Genomic DNA, 17,382 nt, shown 5'->3' with positions numbered 1-17,382 from the left:
TGAAACGTTTTCCCTAGAAGTGTGCATATGGTGGGCAATGGCAAGGGATGTGCTTCAGAAGGCAAATGAGCATGTCTTCTGCTAAGATTACTAACATGTGACCTCCTCAAGGAACAGTTTGTGAATTTATCAGTCCGTACTGATGTTTGATGTAAGTGTTAGGGAGAGATGAATCCCACAGCCCAACAGAGGTGAGGCTGCCATAGTCCCAGGTCCAACAAGCAGCAGCGTTAGGGATGCCAGGAGTGGACACCACCACTTTGGGCACAGCTTCTGAAACCCTGACTAGCCAGGGATACAGACTACATATAGGACTCACGAAAAATTAAGTATAGGACAGCCAAGTCCTCTTCCTCCTCTTCAGTTTGGTTGCCACAACATAAGAAGGGCATAAATCTATTAGAGAGAGTCCAAAGTACAGAGATGGTGAAGAGTCTGGAGGGCAAGATGTACAAGGAGCAGCTGAGGTGCTTTGGTGTGCTCAGCCCAGAGCAGAGCAGGCTGAGGGGAGGCCTGATAGCGGCCTGCAGCTCCCTCAGTAGGGGAGCGGAGGGGCAGGCGCTGAGCTCTGCTCTCTGGGGACAGCAACAGGACCTGAGGGGACGGCATGGAGCTGGGACAGGGGAGGGTCAGGCTGGGGGTTAGGGAAATGTTCTGCACCCAGAGGGTGATCGGGCGCTGGGACAGGCTCCCCAGGGCAGTGGTCACAGCACTGAGACTGCCAGAGCTCAAGAAGCTCTTGGACAATGCATAGGGCTTGATTTTTGTGTGGTCCTGTGTGGAGCCAGGAGTTGGACTTGATCTTTGTGGGTTCCCTTCACACTCAGGATATTCTATGATTCTACTCTATTATTCTAATGGCATGCCCCCCTCTACCCCGTGCTCACAGGCACTCCATATGTGTGAGTCCCCTCAAATATCAGCAACTTGCTGGCATTACCTCAGCTTACCTGACCCCATGCCTGGACTTTAGTTCCAGTCACATCTCTCCAACACCCTGGACCCTCACATTTGCATTTCCTTAGCTGAAAGTCCTGGTTTGTCTGCTTTCTTGATAGCCCACCAATTAGCGGGACTGATGAGGTTTGTTTATTGTCAATAAGCATTCCCACATATCCTTAGCAACTTGTGTCTGACAAGGTTTGGTGCTCACTACAAACCTCACAGACAACTGATAGGGCAGGCAGTGTCTCTGTTCTTGTTTATGGCTTCTCCTTCACTATCCTCTTTTTGCATTAGAAAGATCCTTGACCACACACCCTTAGAGGATGATGCCTCCATCCACGCACCCTTACAGAAAGCTGGGAATGCACTCCCAGAGGACACAAACATATACACCTACAGAACTTACACACATATATACCTGGTGAGCCACACAGACCAACACAATGAGCAAACACAAACAGCAGTGGTAGCCCAACACTGTTCCTCTCCAGCTTATCAAGATGAAGTAAAGGCCATTAGAGAGAAATAAACATCACAGGTCTCCCCAGCTGCTGGGACGTGAATATACAAGCCCCATGGGCCTGCAGCACCAGTCCAGCAGCTGGTACAGACCGCCTTGCTCACAGACACATCACACTCCATCAGTTGGCTAAGACTTCCCTGGTCCCTCCAGAAGCCAGCCACTATGTGCTGTCATCCCTAGGGACGAACAGGAGCACACAAAGACACAGGACCAGGACTCCCTGATCTGGTAGCCAAACCCCAGGATCTCCCTCTTCAAGGAAAGTTCTGCTCTAGGTGCAGGTACCAAAGTGCCCTCGATCTAGTCACTCTGAGGCTACCCCAAGACAGCACCAAGGGGAGCTGGTGAGGGAGTCCTTTCTTCTGAGTGTGATTTTGGTTCCCCTTCCTGCCTCCGAGCAAATTGTTTCTCCTGTGATGGTCCTGGATCCTGCTACCTGCTATTGTCTCTCTGCCCTTCTTTGTGGGTGGGCAGACAGACAAGCCTTTTACCACATCACCGAACAGTCAGTACTCTGACCTCTCCATCATAGCCATTAGCAGAACAAATAAAGTACTTACCTCTCTGAATCAAGACTTTGATTCAGTAGCTATAGACTCTGAGAGACAGGAAGATTAGAGCCATCCATCCTGCTCACTGGGTATCCCTGCTCCAAGCACACAAGTGGAGGAACCACAACACAGAAATAATCTGGACTCCTGTACCCTTCACTTGGTAAAGCAGATGAAAGTTTGTCCAGATATTTGAACGGTTTTTCACACAAGCTGACTCACCACAGCTCTGGAATAAACCCCAGGCACAGCTCTCATCCAAATTAGCAATGAGCCCAATTTACAGAGAAACTACAGACAAAACCAGGTTTGAGCTGACAGTTTTCCCCTGTCAGATGCATAAAACTGTCTTTTCTAACTCACTCAGAAGACAACGTAACTCAAATGCCCTACTGTCATGCTGTGTGTCTAAATGTGGCTTTGTTCAACAGCTCACATATGAGTATGGATCCTTTGGATTAAACGCACAATAACACATGCTCACAGCCATGCTACACCTGAAATGGCTTTGCTTCCTTTTCAGAGGATGATTCATAATAATGCTGAATTATAACTCGCTCAAAAGCTTCTGAATGTTCCAAATGCCAATGATTTCATTCATCCAGGCTGACAGGTAAGAGTAAGATTTAATTGTTTAATCAACAAAGCCACTTGAAAGTGCCATCCCAAAATGTTACTTTAAAGACAGGCCAAAACTCTGAGAAATCCAGGAACATCAGTAACAAATTCTAGACTTTCCCCTCTGACCTCTCATTCTTTCCTCTAACTGCTTGCTTCAGGTGCTATCTTAGAAATTGTCTGGAAATTTTCATTATCAGTCAAAAGACACTTGGTATCATCCAGGGAGCAGGAAACTTGCCTGCAGCTCTAAAAGCAAAGTCTAGAGCTCTAATACCCCAAAAGTATATTTCAGCCAACGTCTCATTTCAAGTAAATTATTACTCAGAGTATCACGTATACCATATAATTTTTTAGTCAAGGATGTCAAACAACAGATCTTAGACACTGTAATTTCATGCAGCATTTCCTTTCATAAGCCCTTTTTATTATGCCCTTTGCAAAAACAATAGCTAGAAAACAATTTCCAATGACTTATAAAAAGAAACAAAGGCTTTTGATTGTGCCTTAAAGAATGTTCTCTTTGTCACAAGTGGTAAGACTACCGAGAATAATTCCGTGCTCCTAAAGCAAACACGTATGGAAGGGTTTCTTGCTGCTTCATGGGAAACTGAAACTGGTCTTACATTCTGCTTACGATCCCCTGCTGCAGCTAGAGAATTCATTTCATATAGTGGATGCAGAACGCATGACTACAGAGCAATACGGTTAAGAAGTTAGAAGTCTTTGATGCCTTCACATTCCCTAGACACCTCTCTACAGTTCTGTGTACCTTTTTAACAAGCCATTTAGAAATACTGAAGACAAGGTCCTTGACATCATTTTGGCCCAACAAACCTTTATTTTTCTGACTTCACCCCTGCTTTCCTCATTCCAAAATAAAGCTCCTGTTCCTAAAGCATGATAATTCTCTGTGGTTTGGTACAGAAAGCTTAGTGGTTTCCAGCATCCCCATTCCTGTACAGTCCCAGAACAGTCATTCTCCACACAACCAGCCTCCCCCCGCTGCCCCCATCAATATTTGCAAAGGGTTGGATTCAGAATGGCTAAATTTAGGTACATTTAATTGCAAGAAGATGAACCTCTAGCCATTCAGCTGCTGCTGATCTTTTTCAGTTAGGCGCACCTATCCCTACTTTGCACATGGGAAGGGCAACCCACACCAGATGTGAGTTGTGCAGACCCTGCTCAGAAAAGGGAATTTTTCTGACTGTTCCCTTCAGTTCTGCTTCTCCAAAGTGCCATGCAACAGTTGAGGTAAATGCTTCCTCCAAACAGGTCTTGGGCAATCAGAAGCATGCCTGAATGCAGCTGGAGAAGAGGGAAGAACAAACAACCTAACTCGCTTGAGAGAAAATGCCAGCTTTATGAAATTACAGGTTTTGCATGAATTCTTGCTACATCAGTACTCAGTTACAAACTACCAATATTATGATACAAACTTTGTGAAGCATACCCAATCTCAAGTCAATTTAACTAAGAATATAGTCTGTGAAGCTGGAGACAATATGGAAGAAAAAAAGACAAGATTCAGGCAAGAGCCTAGAACATGGTTTCACTTACTGCACACTATATTGATTATATTTAATTATTGATTATAAGACAAATTATTAATTATAAGACAAAAACTACTCCTTGTCAAAGGCTTCTGTAGAGTTCATCACTAACTTGATTCCTGAGAAATATCATCCACACGCTTCTGAGAATATCCACTTAATAATCAACTCAATGCAATTTATTTTGATTGATTCTATGTTAGGAAGAACTATTTATTTTTATTATGCCAGTGTTAAAAGCATCTCTTTTGTCTCACATTCTTTCATTCTTTCTACACTATCTGAAAGTATAAAAAAGCAAAAACCACCACTCCAGACACCCCCACCTCTGGCAAATAATTAAAAAACCTATCAAAACCCACAGACAAATACCCAAGGGAAAGAAGTCCATATACAGTTTTACCTACAATGTAAGAGATGGAGAATCCTGAACTAAAATAGAATCATAAAGTGATTTTGGATTTCAAGGACTAGGATAATACCAACATCATACCAAGCTCTATACATAAATCAAAGCACCAGTGTACTTTTATCTGCAGAAAAACAGCTTTTGCTTTAAGGATAGCATCAGCCTATTTATGTTGTGGCCTTCTGCACCATTTCCCTATGAAAAATGCATGTGTTGCCTGACCTGAACTTTTTTTTAATCAAGTCTACGCCTTTCAGTAATTAAACATTTAAACACTAATGAGTGTTTCTTTTGTGTAAATAGGACAGTACAATACCCTAACCATCTGGCTGAAAAAGGAAATTATTCCATGGTGGGAAGTTGGGAAGGCTGCGCTGACCCACGTACAATGGGGCCATGCTTTCACAAAAATAATTCAAGTAAATTGGTCTTTATTAGAAACAGGTAACAAAAAGAAAAGAGTGGGAAAACAATAAGAGATCAGAAGACAGTTTTTGCAGCTGGCAAGTTCAGTGTTGGGTAAAAAACCCACACCCATCTTTTGCAAAGAACATTATTGTATCTCCTCCTTCAGAAGGCTCCCATGTGTGAAAGATTCAAAGGGACACTAGCCTCATATTATATGCTTTCACACCTTATTGATTACTAGGTTTCGCTTTCTAGTTTTCACACTACAACGCAAACACTGCCATATAACACAAGCTTTCATGTAGGCTTTAATATTAATGTTACCATTCTGATTTTGAAAATGACAAATCACTTGACAATGGATGATTCCTGAAATGATGCCTTCCCATTACAGTAAAAATGGCTTATGTAATTTATCAAATGGAACTGTAAATTTTAATGACTACTGTTATTACATTATATTAAATAATAAATATTACCAGTAGTAACAAAGGAAATTAGGCTTTTGCATTTTTTTTCATAGGACATTCCTTCAAAAATGGAATAAAAGTCCTGAAAACTGCTGAAAATCAAGACACAGCAAAAGAACAAATAGACTTTCAGCTTCCTTCTGCAAAGTACAAAGTTTCCAAGCAAATTATTTTAACCTCCTGTATTGTCATGAAGACAAAGATAATGGAAAAGACATGCAAAAATAGCATCACATATGCCATCTATTTAAAGTAAGAATGCTAACGGGACCTGTTTATTTCAAAACTCATACTTGTTACCAGAAAATTATAGGACTCAATTTTCTTAGGCTCATTGCTCGATATAGAAATTTTTGCTGCTGCTTTTATTTTTCTGCAGAAAAAACACTCCTACTTTCTCACATCTGTGGCAACCTCACTGCAACAGTACAGCCCCAGCCTGCTTCTGAAATGCTTTTTTGTTATTCAGATATAACAAAGCAGTGAAACAGATTTCTATAGCACATGGAAACATCGCATAGCAACCCATTTTGTTGTTTAATCTGATGTATTTTAACTGTAAATAATTATGCAGACACAAAATGGCCAACTTTAGTAAATACCTAATATAGCACCCAAACTGGCAGGCAATTGGGACATGTCAGAGTAACAAAGGAACAGCCACTTTTCTCCAATGTGCCCTTTTAATTAACTGAAAACACTGAGACCTGCATGGCTTATTAGGGTTTTAACACTTACCTGTAACAACTGCAGCAGAAGTACAATCTAAATAAAGCCAAAAGCCAATTTTATTCCACATTAACTTAAGTATTAAAAAATAAATGTCAAAATCAGTGAGCTAGATGTCAGATCCCGAGACAGTAAAACTCTTCATCCAGTTTCAAAGCCCCTGTCAGCTGGGACACTTGGGAACTGGATAGCCTTGGGAGAGTGAAACCTATTTTGTTACTACACTCAGGGAGCAGGGATAGGAGTCAACGCTTTCCCCCTTCCTTAAGGGTATGGGGAAGGGGAATTGTGTCCCAACATGGAAAAGGAGCAAAGATTCATTGTTGTACTCCCTTCAGTCTTCAAACAACTGGTAGATATGAGCAAGGATCTAGTGGGGCTAAACCCATCATTTTGTGAGGACAGAAGTTCCTTACTGAGGAATTTTACGTGTTAAAATAAAGAACCCATTAAATGTGTATGGTGCAATTCAAGAACTCACTGATGCTTGCTTAAATATTCATTTTTCTTGCATTTCAGATTTTCAGTGTAATCTCAAATATATTATTAAATGAGAACTTGATATGTAAATGGAGCAGATGATCCATCAGATGATCTAAAAAGCTGGTAGTTGTCTGAACCATTTGATTTTCCATCTGACTTTCAGTAGTAGCATCTTTTAAAAGCAGTTTCGGGGAATGACAGTGTATGCACACCGGCATATACTGTATGGTATAGAGGCATGCAACATTTTTTATTGTGACAAACCACCCGTGACATTAAGTGCAAGTTTGCTACTCACTATTTTGTCATTTCTTTTTTCTAGGCACCAATGACAAATTCGGTAAGAATACATCAGAGGTACTTGAGAAAAAAGAATCTTGATTTCAAACTTGTGGGTAGGTAAGCACATTTAAGAATTAAGAATGAACTGTATGTTCTCTTAAGATTTAAACTAAGTAATCTCAGTAATGGAAAAAATATTGCTTATTAAATTAACTTTCAAATGCCTTTAATTTCATCTTGTTCTTGTGCACACCAGTACCACTTGACGTACTTTGTTGTTGACTTTAACAAGTCAAAGCTAATCTGAAATAGCAAGTTAGTTCTTAAAATAGAGATCAGTCTGTGACAGTACATGGTAGTGTGCAGAGAAAGTACGGTTCCTTCCACAAAGGGCATCACTAGTCAACTTCAGTAGTAGAATACAAGATGACGTGCTGTAAGTGAAACTAAACAGAAGTTCACAGATACAGTGGAATAAATGCCATGCCTGAACACATGTACAACACAATACCAGCTAAAAATACAGGCAATATTGCACAGAACTTTTTAATAAGTGAAGCTGTGATAATGACAGGAGTAAAGTGATGAATGGTCATCTCTACCCCTTAAAATCATGTAAGAACTTATTATACGGTCACTATTTTACAGTGATGAAAGTATCAACATTCATATTAAGCAAAGAGACTCACTATGCACCTATCATAGGATGTGCATAGATCCAGGTTAATTCTTTGGCTCTCAGATAATGGTTAGAAATTAAAGGAATCTCTTTTCAATGCAGCTGCTAGACATGAATACTTTTTCCAGTAATAAAGTAGATAAATATTAATTGCAAATCTGATTCTGATGATAACCCTGAAAGGGACACAAATCTAATAACCAATTTCATCTGTAGGTATGTAAGCAATATGAGAATGTTCTAAAGCAATAAGTTTATGCCATTACATTGAACACAAAGCCACTGGGTTGATTTATGCCCAGAGTATTCATGTAACAGGGTTTAATTCAATATATCAAAAGCACAATCCAAATTTTGATAAAAAGTGCTTTGGTATTCATTCCACTTCATGGTGCTACCCTTGCCACCTTGCTTAATGGCTCCCAGCCCCTTCTCCTTCACCAAAAATATTAATACTTAACAAGAAAGTCTTGGCTAAATCTTATCAATTTGATGTCCCCCAGCTGAAGTGATAAGTTTGCTACACCTTGCTGGATTTTGCTTCCTAATACGTTGGCCATTTTAGCAAAATATCAATTCTTTTTAACACATTAGATATTTACAGAAAACTAAAGAAAACCCAATGACAAGAAAAATAGATTTTGAGATTCAGCTGCATAAAACACTGACAGAGACAGAAATTACTTGGCCACTGCTACAACACGTCTCACTAAAATTAGGACTTAAGTAGAAGAGAAGGGAATGTGCAAGGACAGGGCAAATACTGTTCTCACTTCCAGAGGTACCTTTTCTGGATGCTGTGCATCATTTGATTCTCGACTGGTAGCAAATGAATCACAAGAAATCAGCTTATTTCTGAAGTCATGATCCCCCCTTCTAGCTTCTGCTAGTTCTGTGGTTTCCACAGCAACTAATGCATTCAAAATGAGAAAGAAACTAATAAGATAAGTGATAGGCATAAAATACCTTGTGACAGCTTGAGCATGCACAGTACTAATTGTTACTGGTCTGCTTTGGAATGAGTTGCATCCTCCAGTAATGGCTTTACCATTGAGAAGTAACAAAAAGGTCCACATACCTGCATTACCAACACTTTTCATTTCAGCACTAAAAGCTATTATTAATGGGTCACCTTTTCTTCTAAAGAAAATCCACCTTTGTAATTTTTTAATAAGCATTTTCTCTGACCACATTCTGAGTGGCGTTTCTGTTGAAATCATTATTAATAATTTGGCTCTTCAGAACAGCTTTTTTTTTTTTTTTGGGGGGGGGGGGGGGGGGGGGGAGGGAGGGGGGGGAGTGCAATGTTAAGGACCTTAACCTTTAGCCTGAAGTTCTGCTGTTAGGTATTTTTAAGTGAGGTGATGCAATAGGATCCATCTAGAAACGAGGATGGAAGCAAGATTTGCATTAACCCTGTCAAAAACCACCATCCCTAAACCGTCAGGTAAGCATATTAATGCAGTAGATATAAAACTATGAATGGGAAATTTTGTTAGAACGTTTTTCCCCAGAAGATAGAAATATCATAGGTTAAGACATTTAGGACAGATGAGCATTGTATTACTCATGACACCCAAAATAGGATCTTCATCTCACTTGCTCTCAATCTTGTCTTCCCAGTCCTCCCCGCTTTGTTTCATTTATTTATCTTGAAAAGCAGAACTACATGATTTGCTACATATAATTGTTTGAGAACTATTGCTAACACTTTACTAGGTTCCCATTTATGGTTGCATGTGAACTGTTAAAGCTTTATCTGCAGGCATTTGCCACTTCAGAGTTACTCAAAACAGTCTTTGTATTAGCTCAACAGAGAAGTCCCCAGTGAAAAGAATAATAGATTACATCACGCAGTTGAAACGAAACACTAGACTAACTCCTATTGCTGTAAGATTGACTTAGCAAAGACAATTAAATAAGCGCAAGCCCCATATAGAATAGCTGTAACTATTTGAAGTCCTTGAAGAATTTGGTAATGCTTACCTCAATGACTCTTGTTTCAAAATCTTCGTAAGTTTCTGTTGGGAGAAAAACAGTGTCTTACATTTCCTTGTATTAACTCCTTATCAGCAAAGCTCCCTGCAGATTGTATAATTTAAAAAAAGGACATGATTTTTAGGTAGCTGCTTATTTATCTCAGCAGTAAGCAGAAAATGTAAGAATAATCTGAACACGTATCTAAAGTGAGCGTTATTAGTTGCTTCATTTTAAAAGGAGCTCAAATATTTTATAGCCTGACTCCATTCATTTTCTTTTTTAGAATAAACTTAGAGAGAAAATAAAGTATAACTCATTTATAAAACATGCTTTTTTAAATTTCTTGAGTAAAAATCAATATCGGTAAAGGAATCTAGCTTAAATAATATCCAGTTCAAATGGTAACTTCCAGAGGGTGTAATACCACTCTTGTTATAACTACAGTACAGCTCCTGTTACAATTAAGGGGTGAAGAACTGTTAAATACATTCACTATGCTTTGTTAGGGACCCCAATCTCTAACTGCAATCAATATTTTATCTTCTTAAGTATTGTAGCTGCAGGGGAAGTAAAATGATATAGTCTCCAAGGACTGTCCAACCTAAATAACCAACATGGCACACAAGAAGAAAAATAATCCCTTTTTAAATGGTAAAGCAAGACATACTAACTGAACCGCTCTGTCTGAACATCCTACAGAAAGCAGTAATAAAGATGATGGAAGAGCTGAGATGAGCTCAGAATCTGTCCAATACTTTGGCCACAAGCTAAGCTATGCAACCTCTCCAAATTAACCCTGAAGCTCTTTTGAAAACCACTGCCAGCCAGCACCTACACTGAAGAATTTTTATTAAATTATATTTGATATTGTTCCTAATTCTCTCCAGCTGTAGAAATGTTATTAAAAAATAACTGTCCACAGCACGTTATGTAAAAAAATAAAAATAGTTTGGGCTTTTGCTGGCTGGCAATGCAAATTGCCTTCTTCCCAAAATACTGCTCCAAAAGTGTTAAAAAAAGACAACACACACAAACACCCTCGTTTCATGTACAATGAGCAAAGGCCTGACATGGTTAAAAGCTAAGAAGTTGAATCACCAAATAGGTAAACAGGTCACTTCCATCATGGCAATACTATTGCCCAATATCATTCAGGATATTCTGAACTTGTATTAGACAATCATACTTGTAATTTCTTTGAATTCTTTTTTCTTGATACATATTTCTGTGAAATTCCAGAGAGAAGAAAACCAAAACAAAACACAATCACTTCAAATAATCAACAACCATGCAGCCAGACTTTTTTTTTTCCCCTCACTTCTTTCAATTTCAAATGCTACCTGAAAAAAAGTCTTTGCAATCAAAGACAATTACAGCCTCATTCATTTTGTCCAGTTATAGTTAGGGTGTTTTGTATTGTTTCCCTGTCATGTCTGCCTTCAAGTCTTTTCATCACAGCGGTAATAATAGGAGCTGTTCAGGTGTGTGTTACATATTCAGCTGTACTTGGTGAACGCATCCTTTTCACTGCACGAAAATTTCAAGTTTTTGCTCTGTCATTAGAAGGGACTTCAAAAAGAATGACATTTTCAAAATGTCTTCGGAAATTGTGGGGTAGGAAAGAGCAAGAAGAGCACAGAGCTCTGGGCGTGACAAACCGCCTGCACGTACTGCCACCAAGGATGGCAAGTAAAGGGAGAGGGCACAAAACTACACAAACAGAAGCCCCCTCAGGTCTCATCCAAGGGCTTTCACCCTGACAAACACTGTCAGTAAAGCTTACTTTTAGGAAAAAAAAAAGAAAATTGAAGACAATGGAGTAAAATGCAATGTCTCAATATAAACGGAATAAACAGGAGATCCTCCCAACCTCCTGCTTTTCCAATTTATTTTATTAGAGCTAGAGCTTTCAGCATTTACAGCTTTAGAAACCAGTGCTAACTAAGGCACTTAATATTTGTTGTGCTTGGTATAGTCACAGCAAGAGTTTGGAGAAAGGCTTGGGAGTTTAAAGCAGCACAGTGGTGAAGAGAATCAGGGACTCATTGCTTCATCGGATGTTGCTAGATCATTTACACAATCTCTGTGACTATTACAAACGTGATTATCTCAGCACAATTTAGAGAACTGGTGGTCTACAAGAAGTTCAGAGAAGAGCATGCAAATGCCAGCCAGCAAGCACCCTGTTCCCTCTCTGAAGCCTCTTCAGCTGCAAAGCAACACTGTCAACTTGGCTGAAAAATAATTGTATTTCTAACTGGAAAAAAGAATTCTTTCTCTACTCATAACTAACACAATAAGTAATGGTGAAGTGGGAGAAGATCCTCCTGCAAGCACAAAGCACAAAGAATCAGTCTATCCCCAAATATATGCAAGTACATTTTCCCCCCAAACACAGCAGTTGGTTTCAATCAAATTTGTCATATGTCAAAGGCTCATGACAGAGAGGTTCTACAGATTTCTCCTGTACTTGTTTTTGTTAGAAAATATGGATGCTGCTGAAGGGAAGCTGCATTATGTGCTCAAACTGTTTGTTACCAGAGGATCTAGCAGCAGAACACCAGGTAGGGCAGAACTGCAGGATCTCAAATCGAGGGAGTCCAGCCATGCCTCAGTCTCAGGACAGATTCATTGGGTTTGACGGTTTCAGGTCTGTTCTTTCTACCACTTTGACAGCGCTTTGCACATAGCCAGTGTCCCCGTTCTCCTGAAAGTCATTTAATTCCTCTGAATAAAAGATGCTGATGGAATTGTGGGAAACTGAAAATCTGCACAGTTTTTAAACAGATTAAAAGGAAATTGGTATATGCTAATCAGAAACTGCTTTTCTCAAGCACATTTATAATACAAGCTGACTGTTTCATTTTCCTATTTTTACTGTAGTGTCCTTCCCTCTTCTTGGCAGAACTTGACCTGACTACTGCAGCACCCACAGAACCAATTTCAATGCAAGTAACCAGCCTCAGTAATATCAGCCACACTGAAAGCAAGGAAAACACTGGGGAGTAGAATTCATGCATACATAAACGTTGTTTGCAACAGCTGCCACTTCTTTTAACAGAATGAACTACTTGAAAATACATTTGAATTTAAAAGCAACATAGCCTTGCATTTAAAGCTCAGAACCAGAACCGTGAAATCTTCTCGACTTCCTCTATATTCCACCAATGATTTATGGGGAATTCATTAACTTCTCAAATCTTTATTTTTCACTTGTAAGATTCAGGTGACAGGCTGCCTCATCCATTGTCATGTCACCACCTTCCACGGAACATTTGCTTTCAAGGTAATAAGATGAAATACCAGTAAGCAAACACAGGAAATCTTATTTATATACTGCAGCATTATGCTGCTATTAAAATGGAATCAGTTTTTCTTAAAATCAAGGATAAACAAGAAAACCCTGAAGAGAAAGGAAAGAAGATCTGGAAAGCCAGATCTCTATAAATTCACAAGGTATCTTGTTTTCCGGACTTAAACACCATAGCAACATAAGCCCCAAAATTAGCTATACCAGCTACAGGAATTGGAAACCTGGGAAGGGAGTGGAGAAGTAGAAAACAGCAACAGGATGAATTTACAAGAGGAAAAGCTACAAAATGCCAGCATGACTTTGGGTCTACGCGGACAATGGTATTAGATCATCCTGGAAAGACCATGCTCTTGCTGCCTTATGGCTTGGTGCAAAGCACATCTCAATTTTGAATTAAGGTCTAACAGATGTCACCAGAAAAATATTCAGACAGAAATTCATAAACAAAACACCACACTGAGTGACCAGCAACAGAGACTGCAAAAAGATCAGGTAAAAATACAATTGCAATCCACAGATGTAATTCCCTATTTATGGGGGAAATTCCAATTTACGGGACGTATGTTCCAAATCACAGCTTTCACCAGGAGAACATATTCCTGGACAGAGAGAACTCTGAAGACATGAACCAAGCTTAACTTTTAGAATGACTGGAGTCTGCAACAAGCTTGAAACAAGTGCTAAAAGACATCAACTGTTATATTCACCTCATCTGACTATAAAAGTCTGAAGAAGAATAGCAATAAATACAGAAGCATCATGAAATGCTTCGCAAGGGAAACTCAGCTGAATATGAGTAGCTGCTTATTTTTATATGTAATTAGTTGAAGGGGGTTAGGTTTTTAATTGTTAAAACTAACAAAATTTTTTTAGTGGTTTAATGAACAGCACTGTAAAAAAAACTTCCTGTCCACTTCGCATATATGACCTCTAGTTTCACTGATATTTAACTCAACAACACATAAGGAAAGAACTTCTAATAGCTACATTCAAACCACAACATCTTAAGCCTTATTCCTCTATTTGAGTAGGAAAAAAAAGGTTGATTGAAGGTGAGGTATCACAGGATCCTTTAAGAAACTATAGAAAAGCACAGCTGCATTTTGTACTTAAGAAAACTGACATTGAACACAAAAGATATTTCCATTCTTTCATACTCCTATAACAGTCTTTAACATAATGCAGTACTCTATAACAGTGTAACTTCAGGTAGTCCATAACATAAAAATCAAACTAACAGCTATATTAAATAAAGCAGTGATTTAACAGGTTTCACTTGTGTAAATACTTGTTCTTTGATTGAGCTGCCTTAATTCACGCACTGGCATATGTGCAGACTAAAAAGCACGTAAGAGAAGTTATAAAATAGATTTTCAATCACAGGAAAATTCTGGATCTGGCTTTTTCCCAGCCCCTTCTCACAAAGGCTGGGTAAGAACTAAGAAAGATATTCAGTTTTTTTTCTTACCTCCGTTAGGACCTGGGTCAGGAGGATCCAGAATGACACCTCCCCAACACTTTCCACTCCATCCTCCCTCTCTCTTAACTTTTATTTTTCTTCTCTTCTCCCATGTGTCTCTCTGCTGAAGAATTTCAGACTGAATTCTCTCTCGTTCTTCTTTTTTTCGTTGGGAAACTGTCTGTACCATCCCACTTTGTATTATAGGAGCATTGAGGCCAGGCCAGAGGAAACCAGAACGTCCTTGAAAATAACAGGGAAAAAAAGTTTTATGCCAAACAAGTACAGTAATAACGAACACTGTAAAAATGCAATAAGATGAGAGGTTCTCGCTTTTTTCAAGAGTTTTCTGTGACACAGAATTTGTATTTAAAAACAAAAAATAGCATTAATTAACCATATCAGGATTATTATTTTTTTTTTTTTTTTAGAAAAATATATCAAGCTGTTCTGATGCCACGGAAGTTAACAGCAATTTATTGATTTGTTAAATCAAAAAACATTACACAAGGAGAGGCCAAGACATTTCTTCAGCGCTTCATTTGTGAATCTACCTTCTCCGATCTCCTGGCCTCTATTGAGATTCTTTCTTAGCTTCTTCTTCCTTCTCTTCCCTCTTGCTTTCTTTACTCCCACACCAGTCTCTGCCAAAGCTCCTTTCCAGAGCTCATCAGCTGTCACTGAAATGAGAAAGCTTTCATAAGTAATATACAAGTACATCTTATATTGGAAATGGAAGCTGAACAAAAAAAAAAAAACTACCTTGAAATGTTAACCCTACTTTGATTTTTGCTGGGATTTAAACTGTGGGATTACTGCCTTGCTAAGAAATGAATTTCGTACTACATGCACATGTATCTGCTGCAGAGACGTGCCTCTACCCCTGGTGACTGCAATCAGATATGCTCAGAGCTAGGTGAATCGGTTTTAAAAGGATTTTCAGAATCAATTTAAGGGCAAGCATTTTTAACCACTAAGGTATTAATTCCCAGGTCAATAAAAGACAACCATTCATTACTAACTCAGATCAGCAATACCTACAAGCACTTAACCAAAGACAAATATTGATGAGACTCAACATCGGTCACTTTTAAAAATACCTTAACCTGCTTTAAAAAGCCACAAAAGACAAGAAATTAATCAGCAGCACAGATCTGCTGATGCTCTCATAAAACACAAGGTCCTGATTGCTGATGGAAGAGCCCGGCGGACGAAGGAATGTGAGGCACTCTGTGCATCCTCACTGCAGAACCCTTCAGCCTTGGTTGGTCTCCTCATTCCACAACCATACAGGACACCCACTGCCTTCAGATGTTTGGGCCAGCCATTCTCTGATGTTTCACCCAACGTACAAGAGCGTGGCTAAGGAATAGTGTGTTTGATAATGAACTGGGGAAGCTCTACCATACTGACACCAAGGTGAGGGACAAAACCAAAACACTGCAAGTCCAAGACGCTACCAAATACTACGCTCTCCACGTGGGAAAGAACAGAACAGCATAAAAAGTCATGACATACCCCAGCCACATATCGTAAGAGTAGCACAAGAGCCTTCATTCACAGCTAAAACAAGCACCACAGACTTCATGCCGGGCTAGAGAAGTGAAAATGCCCTGAGACTGCACCTAACTACAACATTCATCACACTTACAAACTATGAAGCAAAATCTGTGTTTTCTCTCAGGCAGATTCTAGTCCCTCTGAAAAATATTTCTCGAAAATTACATTTTCTTTTCCAGACGTTCCAGTGAACCCCAAGTTCATGGTAAAAAAATATAGTAACGTTTAGTTTGACTGCTGAGCAGGACCAAAACACCACCTGAAGAAACCTTCAGCTGCACAGCACTCAGCAAACATCACTTACTAAAAGACAAGCTGTGACAGATCCTAGATCCTCTACAAGTAGCAAACACTACCCTAAAATACACTGAATAACAGTTCGATACAGACAAAGGCTGGTGGCAAGGAGGAGATGTATGATGTGGCTTTTCAAGATCTTAAAGCAGACTATGAGACTGCGGCATGAACTGGAAGGTTGATGACGGATCACGTTAAGCTGCTTAGTTTACTCAGAAAACATTGTGTAACTAGCAAATTCATTTTTTTTTTTTTTTAATAATCCTGGTAGCCTGGAAACATGAAATTAATATAGAGGTTTTCACGTGTTTCTCTGCTGGGTTATTTCTAAACTGGAGCAGTTCCCCAGTCTTCACTTTGGGTGGCTTCATGGAGGGTCACACAGCTTCCAAGGAGGCTGCAGAGGGGCAGGAACGGGGAGCTCCTGAGCTGGTAAGGCACTCAAAAAAATAAAAAAAGAAAAAAACAGCTTTTGAACTGTACTCTAAGTAACATTGCTTAATCCCCATACAGAGAAAGTAGCAGAAGTCACAGGGCGAGGAGACTGCACTGTACCAAAGGGGAGCAGTCTGTGCCAACAAATCCAGCACGATGAGGTCAAACAGAGCCTAGTTTTGGCCTCAAGCACTGCACATAATCTGATAACATCAGAACAAGAGGAAAACGTCACACTCGGTACCAGAGTGCAGTTCATTTAATCGACCTCTAACAGTATCATCATGCGTTGGGAAAGCAGCTGTATTTAATGAAACGCATGGGAAGCCTGCAGGCTGCAGAGCTGAGAGCTCTTTAGAAGATGGCAGATATCAGAATGACTTTAAGACCAAGTGATGAGAATGGAATAGGGAAGGGATAAGCCATGTCCCCACCACTGTAATCTTACAGACAGCACAGCAACGAAGAAAACCCTGATGTAACTTGGCAGCACAGCACCAGGATGACCAGAGAGCACATACGTAGATAAGGCAGGAAAAAGCTCTTGCAGTGGAGAAAATAACCCCTGACAGAAACGAGGATTGCTGTAGTGCTTTTTACATTTGCAGAGAAGCTCTGAGATGAAGCCAGCACAGCAGGTGTGCTGTCTCCAAATGATTTGAGGTCTCACCTTTATTTTGTTTCT

The 17,382-nt window shown here is 39.6% G+C and overlaps 1 protein-coding gene across 1 annotated transcript in view; it reads right to left on the bottom strand.

Moving 5' to 3' along the window:
* Window positions 1-17,382, bottom strand: part of MRPS5 (mitochondrial ribosomal protein S5) — a 44,066-nt gene that overhangs the window by 14,289 nt on the left and 12,395 nt on the right. The window contains exons 3-5 of the mRNA XM_084285182.1: window positions 14,960-15,085; window positions 14,415-14,648; window positions 9,640-9,674 (exon numbers count right to left, since the gene is read on the bottom strand). Coding sequence (XP_084141308.1) covers window positions 9,640-9,674; window positions 14,415-14,648; window positions 14,960-15,085 — 395 coding nt within the window. The remainder of the gene's footprint in view (window positions 1-9,639; window positions 9,675-14,414; window positions 14,649-14,959; window positions 15,086-17,382) is intronic.

The sequence above is a fragment of the Netta rufina genome, assembly GCF_964035555.1.
Source record: "Netta rufina genome assembly, chromosome: 3".
Lineage (NCBI taxonomy): Eukaryota > Metazoa > Chordata > Aves > Anseriformes > Anatidae > Netta > Netta rufina.
This window is presented reverse-complemented; position numbering and strand designations above follow the sequence as displayed.